The sequence below is a fragment of the Aphelocoma coerulescens genome, unplaced genomic scaffold, assembly GCF_041296385.1.
Source record: "Aphelocoma coerulescens isolate FSJ_1873_10779 unplaced genomic scaffold, UR_Acoe_1.0 HiC_scaffold_138, whole genome shotgun sequence".
In the NCBI taxonomy this organism is placed as follows: domain Eukaryota; kingdom Metazoa; phylum Chordata; class Aves; order Passeriformes; family Corvidae; genus Aphelocoma; species Aphelocoma coerulescens.
The window spans coordinates 259,474-284,321 of record NW_027183491.1 but is presented as its reverse complement, the minus strand read 5'-3'; the positions used below and the strand labels follow the sequence as shown (position 1 = coordinate 284,321).

The window sequence follows — 24,848 nt, the reverse complement described above, 5'->3', positions numbered from 1 at the left end:
TCGGGGGCGGGGGGCCCGAAATGGGGGGAAAAGCGGCGATTTTGGGTTTTTGGCGCGGGGCGCGCCCCCGGGAGCAGCAGCAGCCGCCGCGCCGGGGCCGCTCCCACGGTGACACGGGCGGGACAGAAACCCCGGGCGCGGTTTGGGGCGAAAAAGGGCGAATTCGGGCAAATCCGGGCGGGAACGGGGGGAAAGGGGGTGGAAACGGGAAAATCTGGGTGGGATTTGGGGGGAAAAAAAAGGGGAAAATGGGAAAATCTGGGCGGGAATGGGGGAAAAAAGGGGGAAATGGGAAAATCTGGGTGGGATTTGGGGGGAAAAGGGGGAAAAAGGGGGGAAAATGGGAAAATCCGGGTGGGATTTGGGGAAAAAAGGGGAAATGGGAGGGATTTGGGGGGGAAAAGGGGGAAAACGGGAAAATCTGGGTGGGAATGGGGGAAAAATGGGGGGGAAATGGGGGAAAAAAGGGGGGAAATGGGAAAATCTGGGCGGGAATGGGGGGAAAACGGGAAAATCCGGATGGGATTTGGGGGAAAATGAGGGAAAATGGGAAAATCTGGGCGGGAATGGGGGGAAAACGGGAAAATCCGGGTGGGATTTGGGGGAAAATGAGGGAAAATGGGAAAATCTGGGCGGGAATGGGGGAAAAAAGGGGGAAATTGAGAAAAAATCGGGAGAATCCAGGCGGGATTTGGGGGAGGGATGGGGAAAAGGAGGAAAACGAGCCCAAATTTGGGTCAAAAATCAACAAAAGAGAGCAAATTATTCTGGGTTTGGTTCCAAAATGGTCCGAAAATGGCAAAAATGAGCCCAAATTCGGGTCAAAAGTGTCCAGAAAGAGCCAAAAGGAGCCAAAATTTGGGTCAGAATATGGGAAAAGAGCCAAAAATAGTCCGGATTTGGGTCCAAAATGGCCAAAAAAAGCCAAAATTAATCCAGATTTGGGTCCAAAATGCCCCAAAAAAAGCCAAAATTAATCCAGATTTGGGTCAAAAATGGCTGAAAAAAGCCAAAATTAGTCCAGATTTGGGGCAAAACCCGGAAGTTTGAGTGAAAAATGCAAATTTTGGGGTTGAAATGGGTCAGGAAAGAGGAAAAGGCCAAAAATAGCTCCGGGGTTTGGGGGGGAAATGGGCAAAAAGAGGCAAAAAGAGCCAAAAGGAGGCGAAATTTGGGGCAAAAGTGTGAAAAGAGGCAGAATTCGGAACAAAAAACGGCCAAAAGAGATAAAAATTAATCCAGATTTGGGTCCAAAATGGGAAAACGAGCCAAAATCAGTCCAGATTCGGGTCCAAAATGGGCAAGAAAGGGTCAAAATTAATCCAGATTTGGTCAAAAATGGGCAAAAAAGGGTCCAAGTTCAGCCGGCTTTGGGTCCAAACGTCCACCCAGAGGTTCCAACGTCCACCCAAAGGGTCCTGACCTTCCTCCAAAGGGTCTCCGTGCCCATGGAAGGGTCTCCGTGCCCATGGAAGGGTCTCCATGCCCATGGAAGGGTCTCGGTATCCATGGAAGGGTCTCCGTGCCCATGGAAGGGTCTCTGTGCCCATGGAAGGGTCTCCATGCCCATGGAAGGGTCTCGGTGCCCATGGAAGGGTCTCCATGCCCATGGAAGGGTCTCTGTGCCCATGGAAGGGTCTCCATGCCCATGGAAGGGTCTCGGTGCCCATGGAAGGGTCTCCATGCCCATGGAAGGGTCTCCATGCCCATGGAAGGGTCTCGGTGTCCATGGAAGGGTCTCCATGCCCATGGAAGGGTCTCCGTGTCCATGGAAGGATCTCGGTGCCCATGGAAGGGTCTCCATGCCCATGGAAGGGTCTCCGTGCCCATGGAAGGGTCTCCATGCCCATGGAAGGGTCTCCATGCCTATGGAAGGATCTCGGTGCCCATGGAAGGGTCTCCATGCCCATGGAAGGGTCTCCATGCCCATGGAAGGGTCTCCATGCCCATGGAAGGATCTCGGTGCCCATGGAAGGGTCTCCATGCCCATGGAAGGGTCTCCATGCCCATGGAAGGGTCTCGGTGCCCATGGAAGGGTCTCCATGCCTATGGAAGGGTCTCGGTGCCCATGGAAGGGTCTCGGTGCCCATGGAAGGGTCTCCGTGCCCATGGAAGGGTCTCTGTGCCCATGGAAGGGTCTCCATGCCCATGGAAGGGTCTCCGTGCCCATGGAAGGGTCTCTGTGCCCATGGAAGGGTCTCCGTGCCCATGGAAGGGTCTCCATGCCCATGGAAGGGTCTCGGTATCCATGGAAGGATCTCGGTGCCCATGGAAGGGTCTCCGTGTCCATGGAAGGGTCTCCATGCCCATGGAAGGGTCTCCATGCCCATGGAAGGGTCTCCGTGTCCATGGAAGGGTCTCCATGCCCATGGAAGGGTCTCCATGCCCATGGAAGGGTCTCCGTGTCCATGGAAGGGTCTCCATGCCCATGGAAGGGTCTCCGTATCCATGGAAGGGTCTCGGTGCCCATGGAAGGGTCTCGGTGTCCATGGAAGGGTCTCCATGCCCATGGAAGGGTCTCCGTGCCCATGGAAGGGTCTCCATGTCCATGGAAGGGTCTCGGTGCCCATGGAAGGGTCTCCATGTCCATGGAAGGGTCTCCATGCCCATGGAAGGGTCTCCGTGCCCATGGAAAGGTCTCCGTGTCCATCCGAGGTGTCCCAATGTCCACCCAAAAGGTCTCGACCTTCATCCAGGGGGTCCTGACCATCATGGAAGGGTCCCGATGTCCACCCACGGTGTCCCTACGTCCACCCAGAGGCTCTCAAGGTCCATCCAAGGGGGTCTTGACCTTCGTGGAAGGGTCTCGGCGTCAATGGAAGGGTCTCGACCTCCATCCAAAGGCTCCCATCCCTCCCCCCCCACCCCGGGTTTGGTCCCTTTCCGGCGCTGCTCCGGCGCCTTCCTCTTCCTCTTCCACCCGACCGTGACCGACCCAGCTCGACCCAACTCAACTCAACGCAACTCAACCCAACCCCCAATTCCTCTTCCACTCAACCATGACCAACTCAACTCAACTCAACTCAATCCAACCCAACTCAACCCAACCCCCTCTTTCCTCTTCCAGTCAACTCAACCCAACCCAACCCCCACTTCCTCTTCCACCCAACCGTGACCAACCCAGCTCGACCCAACTCAACTCAACTCAACTCAACTCAACTCAACTCAACTCAACTCAATCCAACTCAACCCAACCCCCACTTCCTCTTCCACTCAACCGTGACCAACTCAACTCAACCCAACCCCCTCTTTCCTCTTCCAGTCAACTCAACCCAACCCAACTCAACCCAACTCAACTCAACCCAACCCCCTCTTTCCTCTTCCAGTCAACCATGACCAACCCAACTCAACCCAACTCAACTCAACCCAACCCCCTCTTTCCTCTCCCACCCAACCGTGACCGACCCAACTCGACCCAACTCAACCCAACCCCCACTTCCTCTTCCAGTCAACCATGACCAACTCAACTCAACCCAACCCCACCCCCTCTTTCCTCTTCCAGTCAACCATGACCAACTCAACTCAACTCAACCCCCTCTTTCCTCTTCCACTCAACCATGACCAATTCAACTCAACTCAACCCAACCCCCTCTTTCCTCTTCCACTCAACCATGACCAACTCAACTCAACTCAACCCAACCCCCTCTTTCCTCTTCCCTCTTCCACCCAACCGTGACCGACCCAACCTCAGGCACACCCCGGGGACCGCCCCGAGGTTTTTATCCGCCCGTCCCCGGCGCCGGCACCGCCGTGAGCGGCGCAGAAATAGGCGCCGGAATCCTCGTCCCTGAGGCCGTCCATGGCCAGCGTCACCGAGCCCCGCCCGGCGTCCCTGGCGATCCGGAAGCGGCCCCGCGCCGACGCCGCGTACTCCTCCGATCCCTCGCGGCTGATCCCGGCGACGAACGCCAGCCCCGCCCCGGGGCCCTGGCGGATCCAGAGGACGTGGGATCGCGCGAGGCCGGAGCCGGAGGCGCGGCAGAGGAGGCGCAGGGACCCCCCGGGGGGCTGGAGGTCCCCCCCGGACTCCAGCAGGGTCACGGCCGCCCGGAGCCCTGCGGGAAAAAGGGGAGATGGGGATGAGGCGCCGGATCCGGCCGTGTCCCGGGGTGGGCGTCGCGCTCCGGACCCGGCCGGGACCCACCTGGGAGGGCCACGAGAGCCAGGAGGGCGAGGAGCGGGAGGGAGCTCGAAGCCATGGCTGGGATGTGCCGCTCTGGGGTCCCCGCGGGGCTTTTATGGGGCGAAGGGGCGGGGCTTGAGGGGAGAGGGGGCGGGGCTTAGCCGGGGGGGGAGGGGGGGTTTTGGCGGGAAAGTGGGGGGTTGGGGGAGGTTAATTAGGGAAGGGTTAATTGGGGGTTGTTTGGTTGGGGTTGGTTGGTTGCAGGTGCGGCGTTGAGTAATTAACGGGCCGGGGTTGATTGCGGGAGTCCGAGTCCTTAATTAATGGGTCTGGGTTAATCGCCGTTAATTAATTAATGGAAGGATTTGGGTTAATTGCAGGTGTCCCTCTAAGTAATTAATGGGCCCGGGTTAATTGCCATTAATTAATTAATTAAAGGATTCAGGTCAATTGCAAGTGTCCCTCTAAGTAGTTAATGGGCCCGGGTTAATCGTCATTAAGTAATTGATTAAAGGATTCAGGTCAATTGCAAGTGTCCCTCTAAGTTGTTAATGGGCCTGGGTTAATTGCCATTAATTAATTATTGGAACGATTTGGGTTAATTGCAGGTGTCCCTCCACGTAATTAATGGGCCCGGGTTAATTGTGGGAGTGCATTTAATTAATGGGTCCATTCAGGTTAATTGCCATTAAATAATTAAATAATTAAAGGATTGAGGTTAACTGCGGATGTCCCTCTAAGTAATTAATGGGCCCGGGTTAATTGCGGGAGTGCAGTAAATTAATGGGTCCATTCCGGTTAGTATTAATTAATTAATTAATGAAAGGATTTAGGTTAACTGCGGGTGTCCCTTTAAGTAATTAATGGGCCCGGGTTAATTGCGGGAGTGCGGTAAATTAATGGAGCCATTCAGGTTAATTGCCATTAAATAATTAATTAAAGCACCGTGGTTAATTGAAAACATCCCTTTAATTAATTGATGGGTCGGAGTCAATCACCAGCATCCGGTTAATTAATTAATTAAAGGCTCGGTGTTAACTGCAGGCGTCCCATGAAGTAATTAATAGGCCCGAGTTAATCGCAGGAGTGCAATTAATTAATTAATTAAAGGCTTTAGGTCCATTGCAGGCATTCCGTTAAGTAATTAATGGGCTGGGCTTAATCACCAGGTGCAGTTAATTAATTAATGGATCGGCGTTACTGTCAGGCGTCCCATTAATTAATTAAAGGATCCATTTGGATTAATCACTGGGCCCAAACAATTAATTAATATATTTGGGGTTAATCACAGGTATCCGGTTGATTAATTAATGGACTGTGGTTAATTGCCAGTGTCCAGTTAAATAATTAATTAATGGATTGGGGCTAATTGCAGGAGTCCGTCAGATTAATTAATGGGTCAGGGTTAGTGGCTGGTGCCCACTTGATTAATTAATGGATCGGGGTTAATTGCAGGCATCAAGGCCATTAATTAATTAGTGGTTCCGGGTCAATCTCAGGTGTCCGTTTAATTAATTAATGGATCGGGCTTAATCACAGGCATCCAATAAATTAATTAATTACTTGGGATCAAGCACAGGAGTCCAATTAATTAATGGATGAATGAATGGGAGTTAATCACAGGCATCCAGTTAATTAATTAAGGGATTAATCAGGATCGATCACAGGGGTGCAATTAATTAATTATTCTGGATTAATCACGGACAGACAATTGATTAATTAACCACGAAGATTAATGAATGAACGGATAGGGATTAATCCCAGAAATCCAATTAATTAACGAATCAGTCGGGATTAATCGAAGGCATACAATTAATTTATTGATTAATTAATTAATTGATTGATTGATTAATTGTTATTGAATAATAGCAACCTCTAATTAATCCAAGAGAACAAATTATTTACGTGATCAATTAATTATTTCAGTGCTGAGTTAATTAATGGCGAAATCTCCTGGGGATTAATCCAATTAATTAATTAATAGACCACAACAATTATTGCAGGTTCCCAATTAATTAATTAACCACTCCATTAATTAGTTGAGCTGGGGTAGAATTAATTATTCAATTGACTAAAAGCAAATTCATTGCAAATTCCGAATTAATTAATCAATACGTGGAATTAATTAATCGCGATTAATCGGCGTTAATTAACGGCGGGGATTAATTCCCCCGCTCTCCTCGGTGACGTCATCGCCGCCGCTTTTGGGCGGGAAAAGCCCAAATTTGGCGATTCCCCGCGCGGCCGCCAGGGGGCGCAAACGGGGCAAAAATGTGGATTTGGGGGAAAAATCGGGATTTTGGGGAAGGGAACCGGGATTTGGGGGGAAAAAATGGGATTTGGGGCAGGGGAGGGGGAATTTAGGGAAAAAACGAGATTTGGGGGACGAAAAAAGGGGGAATTCCTGTGGGAAAAACGGGATTTTGGGGGGGAAATTGGGAGGCAGGGGGGAAAACGGGAATTTTGGGGGCGGGAAGTGGGATTTTGGGGGCAGAAAGTGGGATTTTGGGGACGATGATGGGGTTTGAGGAGGGGAGGGTGGGATCCAGGGGGGGTTGGAAATCAGCCGGACGCCCGGGGGAATCCCGGGATCTCTTCCGGGGACACCGAGGGGAGCAGCGGGATTTGGGGAGCGCTCGGGACGAGGATTTGGGGTGAAAACTGCGGGGTTTGGGGGCGAAAGGAAGTGCTGAGATTTGGGGTGAAAACTGCCGAGATTGGGGCGAGAAGTGCCGGATTTGGGGGGCGGGATGGGGAAGAGGCCGAATGTCCCCAGATGTCCCCAAAAGTCCCCAAATGCCCCCAAATGTCCCCAAATCGCAGCTCCTCGAACCAAAATTCGACGGTTCCCCCCAAAATTTGGGCCCTTCTGGGCCCCCGAGCTCAACCTCGTCCCTGGAACCCCAAGCGCGGGCTCCGAACTCGGCCGGCGCTGCCTCAGCTCCCGATTTCCGCCGCTTCCGCCCCAAATCCCCGGGGTTTCCGCCAAACTCGGGGTTCGGCCCCCGAAACTCCTCCTCTTACGGGAGAATTCCCCGAATTCTCGCTCCGAATCTCGGCCTTCGGCCCCAAACCTCTCCCGGCTTCGAGGGAGAAGCGACGGCGACTGCGGCCAAAGACGGGCCACCGGAAGTCCAACAGGAAAAGGGGAGATGGGGATGGGCAGAGCTCAACCACCGACCCAAATCCCAACTCTTGGCCCCAAATTGTGACCCTTGGACCTCCCCATCCTCCTCCTCCTCCTCGTGGCCCTCCCAGGTGGGTCCCGGCCGCCTCCGGAGCGCGACGCCCACCCCGGGACACGGCCGGATCCGGCGCCTCATCCCCATCTCCCCTTTTTCCCGCAGGGCTCCGGGCGGCCGTGACCCTGCTGGAGTCCGGGGGGGACCTCCAGCCCCCCGGGGGGTCCCTGAGCCTCGTCTGCCGTGGATCCGGTTTCGACTTCAGCCAATTCGGGATGGGCTGGTACCGCCAGAAACCCGGGCAGGGGCTGGAATACGTCGCGAGTATCGACAGCGGTGGCAGCACCTTCTACGCGTCGTCGGTGCAGGGCCGGTTCACGATCTCCAGGGACAACGGGCAGAGCTCGGTGACGCTGACCATGAACAGCCTCAGGGACGAGGATTCCGCCGCCTATTTCTGTGTCAAGTCTCCTAATACTGGTAGTGCTGGTGCTGCTGGTTATGGTGACGCCGCCGGCCGTGGCCCCACCGCCACCTCGCTGTCCCCGCCCGTCCCCAAAGCCCAGATCCTTCCCTCAGGCTTCAAGTCCTCACCCAACTCTTGACCCTTCGCCCCAAATCTGCCCCGTTCACGCCAGCGGTGACCGCTCACCCCACAACTCAAGGTTTGGCCCCAAAGCTCGACCACGTGGCCAAACCTTGGCTGCTTCCACAGATTTTGACCGTTTTCTCCAAAACTGGACTCCCTTTGCCCCAAACCCCAACCCGTTCCCCAAAGCCCGAAAGAACCAGCAGAGGTTTGAGGTGACCGCGGCTGAAATCTGGGGTGAAAGGCTGAGATTTGGGGGATGAAGGAGCCCAGGTTTGGGGCCAATGGTTCAAGTTTGAGGGAAAGGCGGAGATTTGGGACAAGCGACCAAAAGTGTGGAGAAACTGGAGAGTTGGGGCAGCAGTGGTTGAGTTTGGGGAAAAGGGCTGAGATTGGAGGTTCGACGGTTCAAGTTTTGGGGAAGGATCTCGTGGTTTGGGGATTTTAAACACCCCTCATGGGACGCGTGGGACTGTCCACAGCTGTGTCACCATCACTGGCGGCAGTACCAACAGCACCACACCAACCACCAGCACCAGCAGCACATTTGGCACAGAAATAGGTGGCGGAATCCTCGTCCCTGAGGCTGTTCATGGTCAGCGTCACCGAGCTCTGCCCGTTGTCCCTGGAGATCGTGAACCGGCCCTTGACCGACGACGCGTAGTCGGTGCTGCCACCACTGCTGCTGATAGCCGCGACGTATTCCAGCGCCTGCCCGGGTTTCTGGCGCATCCAGCTCATCCCGAATTGGCTGAAGTCGAAGCCAGAGGCGCGGCAGAGGAGGCGCAGGGACCCCCCGGGGGGCTGGAGGTCCCCCCCGGACTCCAGCAGGGTCACGGCCACCTGGAGCCCTGCGGGAAAAAGTGGAGATGGGGATGAGGCGCCGGATCCGGGCGTGTCCCGGGGTGGGCGTCGCGCTCCGGAGGCGGCCGGGACCCACCTGGGAGGGCCACGAGGACAAGGAGGAGGAGGATGGGGAGGTCCAAGGGTCACAATTTGGGGTCAAGAATCAGGATTTGGGGTCCCCAATGGAGATGTGGGGCCAAGAGTCGGGATTTGGGTCGGTGGTTGAGCTTTGCCCATCCCCATCTCCCCTTTTTCCCGCAGGGCTCCGGGCGGCCGTGACCCTGCTGGAGTCCGGGGGGGACCTCCAGCCCCCCGGGGGGTCCCTGCGCCTCCTCTGCCGCGCCTCCGGCTTCGACTTCAGCCAATTCGGGATGAGCTGGATCCGCCAAAGACCCGGGCAGGGGCTGGAATACGTTGCCGGGATTGACGATGATGGTAGTTACACCGACTACGCGCCGTCGGTGCAGGGCCGGTTCACGATCTCCAGGGACAACGGGCAGAGCTCGGTGACGCTGACCATGAACAGCCTCAGGGACGAGGATTCCGCCACCTATTTCTGCGCCAAAAATGTTGGTGCTGCCGCTACTTGGTATGGTGCTTCCAACAGTGGTCATTCCGGTGCTTGGGGTGGTTCTGGGCTCTCCCCCATGGCCGGGTCCCCACCGGTCCCCAAACCCCAGGTCCTTGCCCCAAACCCCAGCCCCTGACCCGCTTCTTGTCCATGTGTCCCAGCTCTGGACTGGTTCTGCCCCAAACCTCCGCCAGTGAGCCCAGGTCTCACCTCTCGGCCCCAGCTCTTCACCGCTCACGCGGATTTGGGTGGAAAGCCCTCGGGATTGGCTGCCGGGAGGGAAGGTTCGGTGGCCATGGCTGAGATGTGGGGCCGAGCCCGGGGAACTCTGGGGCCGCAAGGGCCGGGAGCGGAAATCTGGGCTGAAAGGCTGAGGTTGCCATGGTGGCTCTGGGCAAAGAGTGCGAGTTGGAGGGAGAGGCGAAGATTTGGGCCAAAAGGTCAAAAGTGTGGAGGGAGCGGAAAGTTGGGGCAGCAGTGGGGAAGTTTGGGGCAAAGGGCTGAGATTGGAGGGCAAGGGCTGAGATTTTGGGGAAGGATCTGAGGGTTTGGGGATTTTAAGAACCCATATTGGGGGGCAGGGCCACCCTCCGCTACGTCACCAACACTGCCAGCAGCAGCATCAGCATCATCAGCATAAGCACGTTTGGCACAGAAATAGGCGGCGGAATCCTCGTCCCTGAGGCTGTTCATGGTCAGCGTCACCGAGCTCTGCCCGTTGTCCCTGGAGATCCTGAACCGGCCCTTGACCGATGGTGCGTAGTTGATGCTGCTACCACTGCGGCTGATCCCCGCGACGTATTCCAGCCCCTGCCCGGGTTTCTGGCGCATCCAGCCCATCCCAAATTGGCTGAAGTCAAACCCAGATCCGCGGCAGAGGAGGCGCAGGGACCCCCCGGGGGGCTGGAGGTCCCCCCCGGACTCCAGCAGGGTCACGGCCGCCCAGAGCCCTGCGGGAAAAAGGGGAGATGGGGATGAGGCGCCGGATCCAGGCGTGTCCCGGGGTGGGCGTCGCGCTCTGGAGGCGGCCGGGACCCACCTGGGAGGGCCACGAGGACAAGGAGGAGGAGGATGGGGAGGTCCAAGGGTCACAATTTGGGGCCAAGAGTCGGGATTTGGGGTCCCCAATGGAGATGTGGGGCCAAGAGTCGGGATTTGGGTCGGTGGTTGAGCTTTGCCCATCCCCATCTCCCCTTTTTCCCGCAGGGCTCCGGGCGGCCGTGACCCTGCTGGAGTCCGGGGGGGACCTCCAGCCCCCCGGGGGGTCCCTGCGCCTCCTCTGCCGTGGATCTGGGTTTGACTTCAGCCAATTTGCGATGTACTGGATGCGGCAAAAATCCAGGCAGGGGCTGGAATGGGTCGCAGGGATCCATGAGGAAAGCACCGGTACCTTCTACGCGCCGTCGGTGCAGGGCCGGTTCACGATCTCCAGGGACAACGGGCAGAGCTCGGTGACGCTGACCATGAACAGCCTCAGGGACGAGGATTCCGCCGCCTATTTCTGCGCCAAAGCTGCTGGTGCTGCTTGGGGTAGTGCTGGTGCTGCTTATGGTGATGACCCTGGCCGTGGCCCCGCCACTCCCTCGCTGTCCCCGCCTGTCCCCAAAGCCCGGATCCTTCCCTCAGGCTTTGACTCCTCGCCCAACTCTTGACCCTTTGCCCCAAATCTGCCCCGTTCACGCCAGCGGTGACCGCTCACCCCACAACTCAAGGTTTGGCCCCAAAACTCGACCACATGGCTGAACCTTGGCTGGTTCCCCAGATTTTCACTGTTTTCTCTAAAACTCGACTCCCTGTGCCTCCTCTGCCGCACATCTGGGTTTCACTTCAGCGAATTTGGGATCGGCTGGATTCGCCAGAAACCCGGGCAGGGACTGGAATTTGTTGCCAGGATCAACAACGATGGTAGTTACACCGAGTACGCGCCGTCGGTCGAGGGCCGGTTCACGATCTCCAGGGACAACGGGCAGAGCTCGGTGACGCTGACCATGAACAGCCTCAGGGACGAGGATTCCGCCGCCTATTTCTGCGCCAAATCTGATGATGCTGCTTCTCCTGCTGGTGGTTTTGGTGAAACAGCTGAGGGCAGCCCCACGCCCCCTCTGATGCGTCTTTTAATGCCCCCAAACCCAAAGATCCTTCCCCAAAATCTCAGCCCTTGCCCTCCAATCCCGGCCCTTTTCCCCACACTCCCCCACTGCTGCCCCAACTCTCCAGTTTCTCCATAATTTTGCCCCCTTGTCCCAAAGCTCCGCCTTTCCCTCAGACTTGGACCATCGGCCCCAAACCTGGGCTCCTTCATCCCCCAAATCTCAGCCTTTCACCCCAGATTTCAGCCGTGGTCACCTCAAACCTCCACTGGTTCTGTCGGGCTTTGGGGAACGGGTTGGGGTTTGGGACAAAGGTGCTCAAGTTTTTGAGAAAATGGTCAAAATCTGGGGAAACAGCCAAGGTTCGGCCACATGGTCGAGTTTTGGGGCCAAACCTTGAGTTGTGGGGTGAGCGGTCACCGCTGGCGTGAACGGGGCAGATTTGGGGCAAAGGGTCAAGAGTTGGGTGAGGACTTGAAGCCTGAGGGAAGGATCTGGGCTTTGGGGACAGGCGGGGACAGCGAGGTGGCAGTGAGGCCACGGCCGGCGGCGTCACCATAACCAGCAGCACCAGCACTACCAGCATTAGGAGACTTGACACAGAAATAGGCGGCGGAATCCTCGTCCCTGAGGCTGTTCATGGTCAGCGTCACCGAGCTCTGCCCGTTGTCCCTGGAGATCGTGAACCGGCCCCGCACCGATGACGCGTAGTTGGTGTAATCACCATCGTTGTCGATACTCGCGACGTATTCCAGCCCGTGCCCGGATTTCTGGCGGTGCCAGCCCATCCCGAATTGGCTGAAGTCGAAGCCAGATCCGCGGCAGACGAGGGTCAGGGACCCCCCGGGGGGCTGGAGGTCCCCCCCGGACTCCAGCAGGGTCACGGCCGCCCGGAGCCCTGCGGGAAAAAGGGGAGATGGGGATGAGGCGCCGGATCCGGCCGTGTCCCGGGGTGGGCGTCGCGCTCCGGAGGCGGCCGGGACCCACCTGGGAGGGCCACGAGGAGAAGGAGGAGGAGGATGGGGAGGAGGGTGAGGGAGCTCAAGGCCGTGGCCGGGATGTGCCAGGTCCGGGGTCCCAGGGGGTTTTACAAGTTTTTAACTCGCAGGTAATTGGGCAATCGACAGAGCAGGGTCCAGCTGAGGCGCCCAATTAATTAACGACTGCGTTTGGGTTAATTGCAGGATTTGGGGGCGTTGGGGGCGCCTGGCGGAGGTCTGAGACCAGACCAGTGGGGTTTGGGCCAAAAGCGGTCGAGATGTGGGGATGCGGCCGTGACCCTGCTGGAGTCCGGGGGGGGACCTCCAGCCCCCCGGGGGCTCCCTGCGCCTCCTCTGCCGCGCCTCCGGCTTCGACTTCGGGAGTTTTGACCTGATGTGGGTGCGCCAGGGCCCCGGGAAGGGGCTGGAGTTCGTGGCCGGCATCAACAAGGGAGGACACACGGTGTACGCGCCGTCGGTGCGGGGCCGGGTGGCGATCGCCCGGGACAACGGGCAGAGCTCGGTGACGCTGACCATGAGCAGCCTCCGGGACGAGGATTCCGCCGCCTATTTCTGCGCCAAGGGCTCCAGCGGCTGGAGCGGCGCAGGCGACATTTACGGTGCTGGCGATGGTGACAGTGCTGGAGGTGGCCCCGCCCCTCGCACCGCTCGCCCACATGTCCCAAAGCCCAGGTCCTGTCCCCAAAACCTCACTCCGGACCCGTTCCTCGGCCCTTTGCCCCACATCTCCCACATTTGTGCCAACGTTGGCGCATCCGCCCCACACCCTCGGCTGCTCGCGGCCCAAAGCTCGGCTTTCGGCCCTAAAGCTCAGCCTTGCGCCCCAAAAGGGCACCAACGGTCGCTGGAGCCCCGCACTGGGGAGTCGCTGGTGGAAGTGCTAATTAGTAACGCCTATAATGAGGTGCCAGACCTGCCGGGGGTGGGCACTGCGGCGCGTTCCGCCTGGGGGCAGCGCACCCGGGGACCTTCAAATAAATACCGGGGTGAAATCCCTTTTTCAAGAGTGGGGCCAAGCGTTGAGGTTTGGGGGAAGGATCTGGGGTTTGGGGGCAGGTGGGGACACCGAGATGGGGGCAGGACCCAAACCACCATCGTTAGCAGGAACTTCATAATTACAACTAGAGCCAGCAGATTTGGCACAGAAATAGGTGGCGGAATCCTCGTCCCTGAGGCTGTTCATGGTCAGCGTCACCGAGCTCTGCCCGTTGTCCCTGGAGATCCTGAACCGGCCCTGCACCGACGGCGCGTACCAGGTGGTGCTGCCATCGCTCTTGATACTCGCGACGTATTCCAGCGCCTGCCCGGGTCTCTGCCGCGCCCAGAGCATGTAGACATTCCCAAAGTCGAAGCCGGAGGCGCGGCAGAGGAGGCGCAGGGACCCCCCGGGGGGCTGGAGGTCCCTCTGAGCCCCAGGAAGGTCCCTTCGTTCAAGGCCCTCCCAGGTGGGTCCCGGCCGCCTCCAGAGCGCGACGCCCACCCCGGGACACGGCCGGATCCGGCGCCTCATCCCCATCTCCCCTTTTTCCCGCAGGGCTCCGGGCGGCCGTGACCCTGCTGGAGTCCGGGGGGGACCTCCAGCCCCCCGGGGGGTCCCCGCGCCTCCTCTTCCGCGGATCCAGCTTCGACTTCAGCCAATTCGGGATGCTCTGGATCCGCCAAAGACCCCGGCAGGGGCTGGAATATGTTGCCGGGATTGACGACGATGGTAGTTACACCGACTACGCGCCGTCAGTCGAGGGCCGGTTCACGATCTCCAGGGACAACGGGCAGAGCTCGGTGACGCTGACCATGAGCAGCCTCAGGGACGAGGATTCCGCCACCTATTTCTGTGCCAAAGCTGCTGGTGCTGGTGCTGGTTGGGCTGGTGCTGCTGCTTATCGTGTTCATGCCGGAGCTTGGGGTGGTTCTGGGCTCTCCCCCGTGGCCGGGTCCCCACCCGTCCCCAAACCCCAGGTCCTTGCCCCAAACCCCAGCCCCTGACCCGCTTCTTGTCCACGTGTCCCAGCTCTGGACTGGTTCTGCCCCAAACCTCTGCCCGTGAGCCCAGGTCTCACCTCTCGGCCCCAGCTCTTCAGCGCTCACGCGGATTTGGGTGGAAAACCCTCGGGATCGGCTGCCGGGAGGGAAGGTTCGGTGGCCATGGCTGAGATGTGGGGCCGAGCCCGGGGAACTCTGGGGCCGCAAGGGCCGGGAGCGGAAATCTGGGCTGAAAGGCTGAGGTTGCCATGGTGGCTCTGGGCAAAGAGTGCGAGTTGGAGGGAGAGGCGAAGATTTGGGCCAAAAGGTCAAAAGTGTGGAGGAAGCCGAAAGTTGGGGCAGCAGTGGGGGAGTTTGGGGCAAAGGGCTGAGATTGGAGGGCAAGGGCTGAGATTTTGGGGAAGGATCTGGGGGTTTGGGGACTTTTAAAGACCCTTCATGGGGACGGCGCCACTCTCAGCACCATAAGCACCACCAGCACCATAGGATTTGGCGCAGAAATAGGCGGCGGAATCCTCGTCCCTGAGGCTGTTCATGGTCAGCGTCAGCGAGCTCTGCCCGTTGTCCCTGGAGATCCTGAACCGGCCCTTGACCGACGGCGCGTACTCGGTGCTGCCACCGGTGTTGGTGATCTCCGCGACCCATTACAGCTCCTGCCTGGGTCTCTGCTGCACCCACATTCCGACTCTTGGCCCCAAATTGTGGCCCTTGGACCTCCCCATCCTCCTCCTTCTCCTCCTCCTCGTGGCCCTCCCAGGTGGGTCCCGGCCGCCTCCGGAGCGCGACGCCCACCCCGGGACACGGCCGGATCCGGCGCCTCATCCCCATCTCCCCTTTTTCCCGCAGGGCTCCGGGCGGCCGTGACCCTGCTGGAGTCCGGGGGGGACCTCCAGCCCCCCGGGGGGTCCCTGCGCCTCCTCTGCCGCACATCTGGGTTTGACTTCAGCCAATTCGCGATGGGCTGGCACCGCCAGAAACCCGGGCAGGGGCTGGAATTCGTTGCCAGTATCAGCGACGATGGTAGTTACACCAGATACGCGCCGTCGGTGCAGGGCCGGTTCACGATCTCCAGGGACAACGGGCAGAGCTCGGTGACGCTGACCATGAACAGCCTCAGGGACGAGGATTCCGCCACCTATTTCTGCGCCAAGGGTTCTGGTTCAAGTTCAGGTGATGCTGATGCTGCTGGTGCTGGTTAAGGTGCTGCTGGCAGTGATGGTGACGTGGCTGAGGGGGGCCCCATGCCCCCCGTGATGGGTTTTCACCGGTCCCCAAACCTCAGATGCTTGCCCCAAACCCCAACCCTTGGCCCCATTGGTGGCCGTTGGTTCCAGCCTGCGGTGGGTTCTGCCCCCAGTCTCAGCTCTCGTCCCACAGTCGGGACCCTTTTGGCCCCTCAGCTCCTCTTGGTCTTTCCCAATCTTGACCATTTTTTTCCCCAGATCTCCATGGGTTTTGCCACAGGCGCCAATCTCAACCACTGGCCGCAGATGTCAGCCGCTGACACAAACCTTGGCCGCTGGCCGCCTTCCTTGGCCACTGAGGCAACGCTTGAGGAGCAACGCAGAGATCTGGAGCCAAGAGCTGCCTTTGGCACCGGGGGCTCCGACCCGGGAATGGGCCGGCTGAGTGTTGGGGCTGAACCAGCGCAGACTTTGGGCTGCAGACGGGGCAGATTGGGGACAAAGCGTCCAGAGCTGGGTCAAGGGTGGCGGTTTTGGGGCAAGGAACTGGAGTTTGGGGATGGGCAGGACCCAGCCATGGGGGTGGGGACACCACCAGCAGCAGCAGCTCCAGCATAAACAGCGTAACCATCCTGATCCTTGGCGCAGAAATAGGCGGCGGAATCCTCGTCCCTGAGGCTGTTCATGGTCAGCGTCACCGAGCTCTGCCCGTTGTCCCTGGAGATCCTGAACCGGCCCTTGACCGATGGAGAGTACTCGGCGCTGCCATCGCTGTTGATCCCTGCGAGCCATTCCAGCGCCTGCCCGGGTCTCTGCCGCACCCAGTGCATTCCAAACCCGCCAAAATTGAAGCCGGAGGCGCGGCAGAGGAGGCGCAGGGACCCCCCGGGGGGCTGGAGGTCCCCCCAGGCCCCAGGAAGGTCCCTTCGTTCAAGCCCCTCCCAGGTGGGTCCCGGCCGCCTCCGGAGCGCGACGCCCACCCCGGGACACGGCCGGATCCGGCGCCTCATCCCCATCTCCCCTTTTTCCTGCAGGGCTCCGGGCCGCCGTGACCCTGCTGGAGTCCGGGGGGGACCTCCAGACCCCCGGGGGGTCCCTGCGCCTCCTCTGCCGCGGATCTGGGTTTGACTTCGGCCAATTCGGGATGGGCTGGCACCGCCAGAAACCCGGGCAGGGGCTGGAAGCCGTCGCAAGTATCAGCAGCAGTGGCAGCGCCTACTACGCGTCGTCGGTGCAGGGCCGGTTCACGATCTCCAGGGACAACGGGCAGAGCTCGGTGACGCTGACCATGAACAGCCTCAGGGACGAGGATTCCGCCATCTATTTCTGCGCCAAATCTGGTTATACTGGTAGTGCTGGTGCTGCTGGTTATGGTGACGCCGCCGGCCGTGGCCCCACCGCCACCTCGCTGTCCCCGCCTGTCCCCAAAGCCCAGATCCTTCCCTCAGGCTTCAAGTCCTCACCCAACTCTTGACCCTTCGCCCCAAATCTGCCCCGTTCACGCCAGCGGTGGCCGCTCACCCCACAACTCAAGGCTTGGCCCCAAAACTCGACCACGTGGCCAAACCTTGGCTGTTTCCCCAGATTTTGACCATTTTCTCCAAAACTTGAGCACCTTTGTCCCAAACCCCAACCCGTTCCCCAAAGCCCGACAGAACCAGCGGAGGTTTGAGGTGACCACAGCTGAAATCTGGGGTGAAAGGCTGAGATTTGGGGGATGAAGGAGCCCAGGTTTGGGGCCGATGGTCCAAGTCTGAGGGAAAGGCGGAGATTTGGGACAAGTGGCCAAAATTGTGGAGAAACTGGAGAGTTGGGGCAGCAGTGGGGGAGTTTGGGGAAAAGGGCTGAGATTGGAGGGCAAGGGCTGAGATTTTGGGGAAGGATCTTTGGGTTTGGGGGCATTAAAAGACACATCACAGGGGGCGTGGGGCTGCCCTCAGCTGTGTCACCATAACCACCAGCAGGAGCCAAAGCATCATCAGATTTGGCGCAGAAATAGGTGGCGGAATCCTCGTCCCTGAGGCTGTTCATGGTCAGCGTCACCGAGCTCTGCCCGTTGCCCCTGGAGATCGTGAACCGGCCCTTGACCGACGGCGCGTACTCGGTGTAACTACCATCGTTGTTGATCCTGGCAACGTATTCCAGCCCCTGCCCGGGTTTCTGGCGGATCCAGCCCATCCCAAATTCGCTGAAGTCGAAGCCAGATCCACGGCAGAGGAGGCGCCGGGACCCCCCGGGGGGCTGGAGGTCCCCCCCGGACTCCAGCAGGGTCACGGCCGCCCGGAGCCCTGCGGGAAAAAGGGGAGATGGGGATGGGCAAAACTCAACCACCGACCCAAATCCCAACTCTTGGCCCCACATCTCCATTGGGGACCCCAAATCCTGACTCTTGGCCCCAAATTGTGACCCTTGCACCTCCCCGTCCTCCTCGTCCTCGTGGCCCTGCCAGGTGGGTCTCGGCCGCCTCCGGAGCGCGACACCCACCCCGGGACACGCCCGGATCCGGCGCCTCATCCCCATCTCCCCTTTTTCCCGCAGGGCTCCGGGCGGCCGTGACCCTGCTGGAGTCCGGGGGGGACCTCCAGCCCCCCGGGGGGTCCCTGCGCCTCCTCTGCCGCGGATCTGGATTCGACTTCAGCCAATTTGCGATGTACTGGATGCGCCAGAAATCCGGGCAGGGGCTGGAATGGGTCGCAGGGATCCATGATGACAGCACCGGTACCTTCTACGCGCCGTCGGTCAAGGGCCGGTTCACGATCTCCAGGGACAACGGGCAGAGCTCGGTGACGCTGACCATGAACAGCCTCAGGGACGAGGATTCCGCCGCCTATTTCTGTGCCAAAGCCTCTTGTGCTGGTTGCTGGCCTGCTGGTGCTTATAGTGACTCTTGGTCGTGGCCCCAAGCTCATTGTTGCGGCTCCTCCCTCATCCTTGGGTCCCCACCAGACCCCAAACCTCAGATCTTTGCCCCAAACCTCAGCCCTTGACCCAGCTCTTCACTCTCTGTCTCAAATCTGCCCCCGTTTGAACCAATGTTGACCCAAAGCCCTGAATGGTTCTGCCCCAAACGCAAGAGCCGGCCCCAAACCTTCACGGGGTGAAATGGCTGAACCTGAGGGGAAATTCGAGAGTTGGGGCAACAATGGAAGAGTTTGTGGGAATCAGGTGAAGGATGGGGGCAATGGCTGGGATTTGGGGGAAGGATCTGGGGACTCTGGGGACCCCAAATCCTGACTGTTGTCCCCAAATTCTGACCTTGCACCTCCCCATCCTCCTCATCCTCGTCCTCGTGGCCCTCCCAGGTGGGTCCCGGCCGCCTCCGGAGCGCGACGCCCACCCCGGGACACGGCCGGATCCGGCGCCTCATCCCCATCTCCCCTTTTTCCCGCAGGGCTCCGGGCGGCCGTGACCCTGCTGGAGTCTGGGGGGGACCTCCAGCCCCCCGGGGGGTCCCTGAGCCTCCTCTGCCGCGCCTCCGGCTTCGACTTCAGTAAATTCGCGATGCTCTGGGTGCGGCAGAGCCCCGGGCAGGCGCTGGAAGCCGTCGCGTACATCAGCAGCAGCAGCGGTGGTTACATCAGATACGCGCCGTCGGTCAAGGGCCGGTTCACGATCTCCAGGGACAACGGGCAGAGCTCGGTGACGCTGACCATGAGCAGCCTCAGGGACGAGGATTCCGCCACCTATTTCTGCGCCAAATCTGCTGACGATTGTTGTGATGCTGGCGATGGTTTTTGTAATTTCAGCCCCGCCCCCGTGGCCGCGTCCCCACAATGTCCCCAAAGCTCGGATCCTTCCCCCAAACCTCACCCTGCGTCCCAGCCTTGGACTGGTTCTGTTGCAGTTCCCAGCTCTTGGCGTCCAACTGGAATCATTTTGACCCCAGAGCTCAACCTTGTCCCTCACAGCTCAACCTTTTGCCACCAAACTCAAGCACTTTCACCCAAACCTCCACTGCTGGCACCGACTCCCAGCCCAAATCTTGACCACTGACCCCAGACTGACCACTGACCCAGGCTGGGAGCAGTTTGGCAGTTTTGGGGAAGAAGAGGGGGATTTTTAGGCAGGAATGGTGATTTGGGCGGAACGGCTGAGTTTTGGGGCTGAAGCAGTCAAGGGTTTGGGGTCGGTCATCACCGCTGGTGAAAACGGGGCAGATTCGGGAAAAGGGGTCAAGAACATGGGCAAGGGGTGAGGTTTGGGCCAACGATCTGAGGCCTGGGGACAGGCGGAGACACAGCAACGAGGGAGGGACCAACACCAGCAGCACCATTAAAGCCACCGTCGTAAGATTTGGCGCAGAAATAGGTGGCGGAATCCTCGTCCCCGAGGCTGTTCATGGTCAGCATCACCGAGCTCTGCCCGTTGTCCCTGGAGATCCTGAACCGGCCCTTGACCGACGACGCGTATCTGGTGGTGAGACCACTGCTGCTGATCCCTGCGACGTATTCCAGCCCCTGCCCAGGTCTCTGTCGCACCCAGTCCATCTCGTAACTCCCAAAGGTGAAGCCGGAGGCGCGGCAGACGAGGGTCAGGGACCCCCCGGGGGGCTGGAGGTCCCCCCCGGACTCCAGCAGGGTCACGGCCGCCCGGAGCCCTGCGGGAAAAAGGGGAGATGGGGATGAGTCACCGGATCCGGCCGTGTTCCGGGGTGGGCGTCGCGCTCCGGACCCGGCCGGGACCCACCTGGGAGGGCCACGAGGAGGAGGAGGATGGGGAGGTGCAAGGGTCACAATTTGGGGCCAGGAGTCAGGATTTGGGTCCCCAATGGATATGTGGGACCAAGAGTCGGGATTTGAGTCGGTGGTTGAGCTTTGCCCATCCCCATCTCCCCTTTTTCCCGCAGGGCTCCGGGCGGCCGTGACCCTGCTGGAGTCCGGGGGGGACCTCCAGCCCCCCGGGGGATCCCTGCGCCTCCTCTGCCGCGCCTCCGGCTTCAACTTCAGCCAGTTCGGGATGTTCTGGATCCGCCAGAAACCCGGGCAGGGGCTGGAATATGTCGCGAGTATCAACAGCGGTGGCAGCGGCACCGGCTACGCGTCGTCAGTCAAGGGCCAGTTCAGGATCTCCAGGGACAACGGGCAGAGCTCGGTGACGCTGACCATGAACAGCCTCAGGGACGAGGATTCCGCCGCCTATTTCTGCACCAAATCTGCTGGTGCTGGTTATGGTGGTGCTGCTGGTGCTTATGGTGACGATGGCGGCCGTGGCCCCGTTCCCTCACCACCCAAACCCCCCAGAATCCCCTGATCCTTCCCCCAAATCCCAGCCACTGACACCATTCTTGACCCTCTTGCCCCAAATTCTTCCACCGTTGCCCCAACTCTCCACTTCCCGCCCACTCTTGACCGTCTGACCCAAATCTGCACCAGCCCAGCCCTGAGGGTCTGGCCCGGCCCCGCCCTGGCGCTCCCACCTCACCCCTGCTGGAGCCCGGAGCTCGGTGGGACTTTTCCTGTCTCTCCTCTCTCCTTCCTCCCCTTCCCGTCCTCTTCCCGTGGCACTTTTTGGGGTCACTCTGCCCCTGAAAGGCTTCCCAGGTTTCCAGGTGTGCCGGGCTGAGCCGGCGCCGAGCCGGTGCCGGGAGGCAGCGCTTCGGTGTTGGATGTGGGGTTGTGCCGAAGCCTTTGCCGCAGTTCCTGAATTTGCCCCCGTTTTCGCCGGCGAGTTTCGGCGCGTTCGCGACCCTGCCGGGAAAGCTCCGGCTGGGATTTCTGCGAGCGCCGAAGCAGAGGGAAGGAGCCCCAGCTGCAGCCCTGGATTTCGGTGTCCGGGCTGCGACAGGAACGGGCGGGGTTAAGGCGTCACAATTTGGAGAAAATTTTCACGATTTGGGGCCAACGATTGAGGTTGTGGGGAAGGATCTCAGGGCTGGCCCCAAATCTTAACTTTTGGCCCCAAATTTTGACTTTTGGACCCAGATCTTGACTTTTGGCCCCAGGTCTTGACCATCGGCCCAAACCTCCATCGTCCGCACAAGCTTTTGGGGAAAAAGATCAGGATCTGGTGCCAACAGGGAAGTTTTGAGAACGATGGTTGAGATTTGGCACCGAACCAATCGACTCCGGGGGCAGAGGCCGCGGAGCTTCGGGGGCAGCGCTCAGTTGAAATCTCCGGAAAAAGGCTCAGAGTTTGGGGCCGAACCTTCGAGATTTGGGTCAAAGGCTGGAAGGTCTGGAGGAAGTCGAGCGTTGAGTTTGGGGGAAAACGGTGGCGGCAGGAGGGCGACAGTCAGGATTTGGGGGAAGGATGTGGGGATTTGGGATGTTTTCTGGACATGCCAATTTCATGGGAATGGGGGCCACCGCCGACATTCACACCATAAGCAGCAACATAAGCAGCACCACAACCACTGCTGTAACATTTGGCGCAGAAATAGGTGGCGGAATCCTCGTCCCTGAGGCTGTTCATGGTCAGCGTCACCGAGCTCTGCCCGTTGTCCCTGGAGATCGTGAACCGGCCCTGCACCGACGGCGCGTAGCTGGTGCTGCTGCCATCTTTGTAGATCCGCGCGACATATTCCAGCCCCTGCCCGGGTTTCTGGCGGATCCAGTACATGTCATAACTCCCGAAGTCGAAGCCGGAGGCGCGGCAGAGGAGGCGCAGGGACCCCCCGGGGGGCTGGAGGTCCCCCCCGGACTCCAGCAGGGTCACGGCCGCCCGGAGCCCTGCGGGAAAAAGGGGAGATGGGGATGAGGCGCCGGATCCGGGCGTGTCCCGGGGTGGGCGTCGCGCTCCGGAGGCGGCCGGGACCCACCTGGGAGGGCCACGAGGACGAGGAGGAGGAGGAGGAGGATGGGGAGGTCCAAGGGTCACAATTTGGGGCCAAGAGTCGGGATTTGGGTCGGTGGTTGAGCTTTGCCCATCCCCATCTCCCCTTTATCCCGCAGGGCTCCGGGCGGCCGTGACCCTGCTGGAGTCCGGGGGGGACCTCCAGCGCCCCGGGGGGTCCCTGCGCCTCCTCTGCCGCGGATCTGGATTCGACTTCAGCCAATTCGGGATGCTCTGGATCCGCCAGAAACCTGGGCAGGGGCTGGAATGGCTCGCCAGTATCCACAAGGATGGCAGATTCTGGCGTGCGCCATCAGTGTGGGACCGGTTCACGATCTCCAGGGACAACGGGCAGAGCTCGGTGACGCTGACCATGAACAGCCTCAGGGACGAGGATTCCGCCACCTATTTCTGTGTCAAGGATACTGGTGCTGGTGCTGGTGCTGGTGCTGGTGCTGGTGCTTGGGGTGTTTTTTCCCCGCTGCTGTCGCTGCGTCCCCAAACATCCCCAAACTCCAGATCCTTCCCCAAAACCTCAACCTTTGACCCAATTCTTCACCGTTTGTGTCAAGCTCCAATTCTGTGACTCCAAATCTCAACTTTTGGCCCCAAAACTCAGATGTTTTCCCCAAACCGGAACCGTTTTCATCCCTGAGCTCAACCTTGGCCCTCAAATCTCAACCATTTGCTCAAAAGTTGACCAGTTTTGCCCCAAACTTCATCCCGTGGCCCCATATCTTGACCCTTGACCAAAACCTCAAGAACTGACCCCAACCGCAACCCTTGTGGCAAAGTTTGAAGAACGAAGTCGAGATCTGGGGACAAGAGTTGAAGTTTGAGGTCAGGGCTTGAGCTTTGGGCCAGAACCAGTCGAGGGTTCGGGTCAACGTTGCTGCAGCTGGTGGAGATTTGGGACAAAGGGTCAAGAATGGGGCCAAGGGCCGAGGTTTGGGGGCGGCTCTGGGGTTTGGGGACGGCTGGGGACACAGCGGCGGGGGCTCGGTGCCAAAAGCCCCACCAAGAGCAGCAGATCCCCACCCGCCGCTGCCGTCGAAATTCTTGGCGCAGAAATAGGCGGCGGAATCCTCGTCCCTGAGGCTGTTCATGGTCAGCGTCACCGAGCTCTGCCCGTTGTCCCTGGAGATCCTGAACCGGCCCCGCACCGCGGGCGCGTGCCACCTGCCGGTGCCGTCATCGTGGATGCCCGCGACCCATTCCAGCCCCGTCCCGTGCCCCTGGCGCACCCAGAACATACCGAACTTCCCGAAGTCGAAGCCGGATCCGCGGCAGACGAGGGTCAGGGAACCCCCCGGAGGCTGCTCATCCCCCCCGGACTCCAGCAGGGTCACGGCCGCCCGGAGCCCTGCGGGAAAAAGGGGACATGGGGATGAGGCGCCGGATCCGGGCGTGTCCCGGGGTGGGCGTCGCGCTCCGGAGGCGGCCGGGACCCACCTGGGAGGGCCACGAGGAGAAGGAGGAGGAGGAGGAGGATGATGGGGAGGTCCAAGGGTCACAATTTGGGACGAAGAGTCAGGATTTGGGGTCCCCAATGGAGATGTGGGGCCAAGAGTTGGGATTTGGGTCGGTGGTTGAGCTTTGCCCATCCCCATCTCCCCTTTTTCCCGCAGGGCTCCGGGCGGCCGTGACCCTGCTGGAGTCCGGGGGGGACCTCCAGCCCCCCGGGGGGTCCCTGAGCCTCCTCTGCCGCGCCTCCGGCTTCAATTTCGGCGGGTTCAACATGATGTGGGTGCGGCAGAGGCCCGGGCAGGGGCTGGAATGGGTCGCAGAGATTGCCAACGATGGCAGCACCAAATACACGCCGTCGGTGCAGGGCCGGTTCACGATCTCCAGGGACAACGGGCAGAGCTCGGTGACGCTGACCATGAACAGCCTCAGGGACGAGGATTCCGCCGCCTATTTCTGTGCCAAATCTGCTGGTGCCTGGCCTGGTTGGGCCAGTCCTGCCAATATTGGTTATTCGCGTGCTTGGGGTGGCTTTGGCCCTGCCCCCGTGGCCGCGTCCCCACCGGTCCCCAAACCCCAGGTCCTTGCCCCAAACCGCAGCCCCTGACCCCAAATCGGGACCCTTTTTCCCCCTCAGCTCAACCTTGGCCCTCAAATCTCAGCCATTTGCCCCCAGACTTGCCCCGTTCTGCCCCAAATTCCCACTGCTGGCCCCGAGTCACAGCCACTGACCCAAAGCTGCACCGCTGGCCCCAAATCTTCAGCGCGGAGCCCGATCGCTGCCGTTGGCCAAAATCTTGGGAATTGTGCTCCAATCGAGACTTTGGGGGCAAAGTTGGAAGGACAAAGCCCAGATTGGGGGTCGAGACTTGAGGATTGAAGTCAGCGCTGGACATTTGGGGCTGAACCCGCTGAGTTTAGGGCAGAACCGGGGGAGGGCTTGGGGTCAGTGCTGAACACTGGAGGAGAGGGGCGAGATTTGGGGCAAAAGATCAAGAATTGGGGCAAAGGGGCCAAAACCACCGCGACGAGCAGAAGCACCAAAAC

General features: G+C 59.8%; 1 protein-coding gene and 7 gene segments (V, D, J or C); 4 read left to right on the top strand and 4 right to left on the bottom strand.

Annotated features, from left to right (window-relative positions):
• Positions 1-3,458, top strand: part of LOC138100684 (chromodomain-helicase-DNA-binding protein 8-like) — a 38,124-nt gene extending 34,666 nt beyond the window's left edge. The window contains exons 30-31 of the mRNA XM_068998566.1: positions 3,068-3,219; positions 3,327-3,458. Of these exons, the coding sequence (XP_068854667.1) occupies positions 3,068-3,219; positions 3,327-3,458 (284 nt within the window). The remainder of the gene's footprint in view (positions 1-3,067; positions 3,220-3,326) is intronic.
• The window catches only part of LOC138100714 (immunoglobulin heavy variable 3-48-like), a 104,048-nt gene extending 99,849 nt beyond the window's left edge, over positions 1-4,199 (bottom strand). Inside the window, 1 exon segment of the V gene segment in view lies at positions 4,145-4,199. Coding sequence covers positions 4,145-4,199 — 55 coding nt within the window.
• A 3,136-nt stretch (positions 4,200-7,335) lies between these two features.
• On the top strand, positions 7,336-7,910 carry LOC138100713 (Ig heavy chain V region 914-like; the record flags this gene model as incomplete). The annotated part of the segment is given in 2 exon segments: positions 7,336-7,381; positions 7,471-7,910. Coding segments are annotated over 2 exon segments (486 nt in total), but the record flags the coding sequence as incomplete, so codon positions are not given.
• Positions 7,911-8,338: 428 nt separating this feature from the next.
• Positions 8,339-8,856, bottom strand: LOC138100712 (immunoglobulin heavy variable 3-23-like; the record flags this gene model as incomplete). The annotated part of the segment is given in 2 exon segments: positions 8,339-8,745; positions 8,835-8,856. Coding segments are annotated over 2 exon segments (429 nt in total), but the record flags the coding sequence as incomplete, so codon positions are not given.
• A 3,000-nt stretch (positions 8,857-11,856) lies between these two features.
• Positions 11,857-12,458, bottom strand: LOC138100711 (immunoglobulin heavy variable 3-21-like; the record flags this gene model as incomplete). The annotated part of the segment is given in 2 exon segments: positions 11,857-12,299; positions 12,389-12,458. Coding segments are annotated over 2 exon segments (513 nt in total), but the record flags the coding sequence as incomplete, so codon positions are not given.
• A 5,514-nt stretch (positions 12,459-17,972) lies between these two features.
• Positions 17,973-18,553, top strand: LOC138100710 (Ig heavy chain V region 6.96-like; the record flags this gene model as incomplete). The annotated part of the segment is given in 2 exon segments: positions 17,973-18,015; positions 18,105-18,553. Coding segments are annotated over 2 exon segments (492 nt in total), but the record flags the coding sequence as incomplete, so codon positions are not given.
• A 194-nt stretch (positions 18,554-18,747) lies between these two features.
• LOC138100709 (Ig heavy chain V region 914-like) lies at positions 18,748-19,559 on the top strand. The segment is given in 3 exon segments: positions 18,748-18,868; positions 18,958-19,302; positions 19,501-19,559. Coding segments are annotated over 3 exon segments (525 nt in total).
• Positions 19,560-19,738: 179 nt separating this feature from the next.
• On the bottom strand, positions 19,739-20,295 carry LOC138100708 (immunoglobulin heavy variable 3-48-like; the record flags this gene model as incomplete). The annotated part of the segment is given in 2 exon segments: positions 19,739-20,163; positions 20,253-20,295. Coding segments are annotated over 2 exon segments (468 nt in total), but the record flags the coding sequence as incomplete, so codon positions are not given.
• Positions 20,296-24,848: the final 4,553 nt, after the last annotated feature.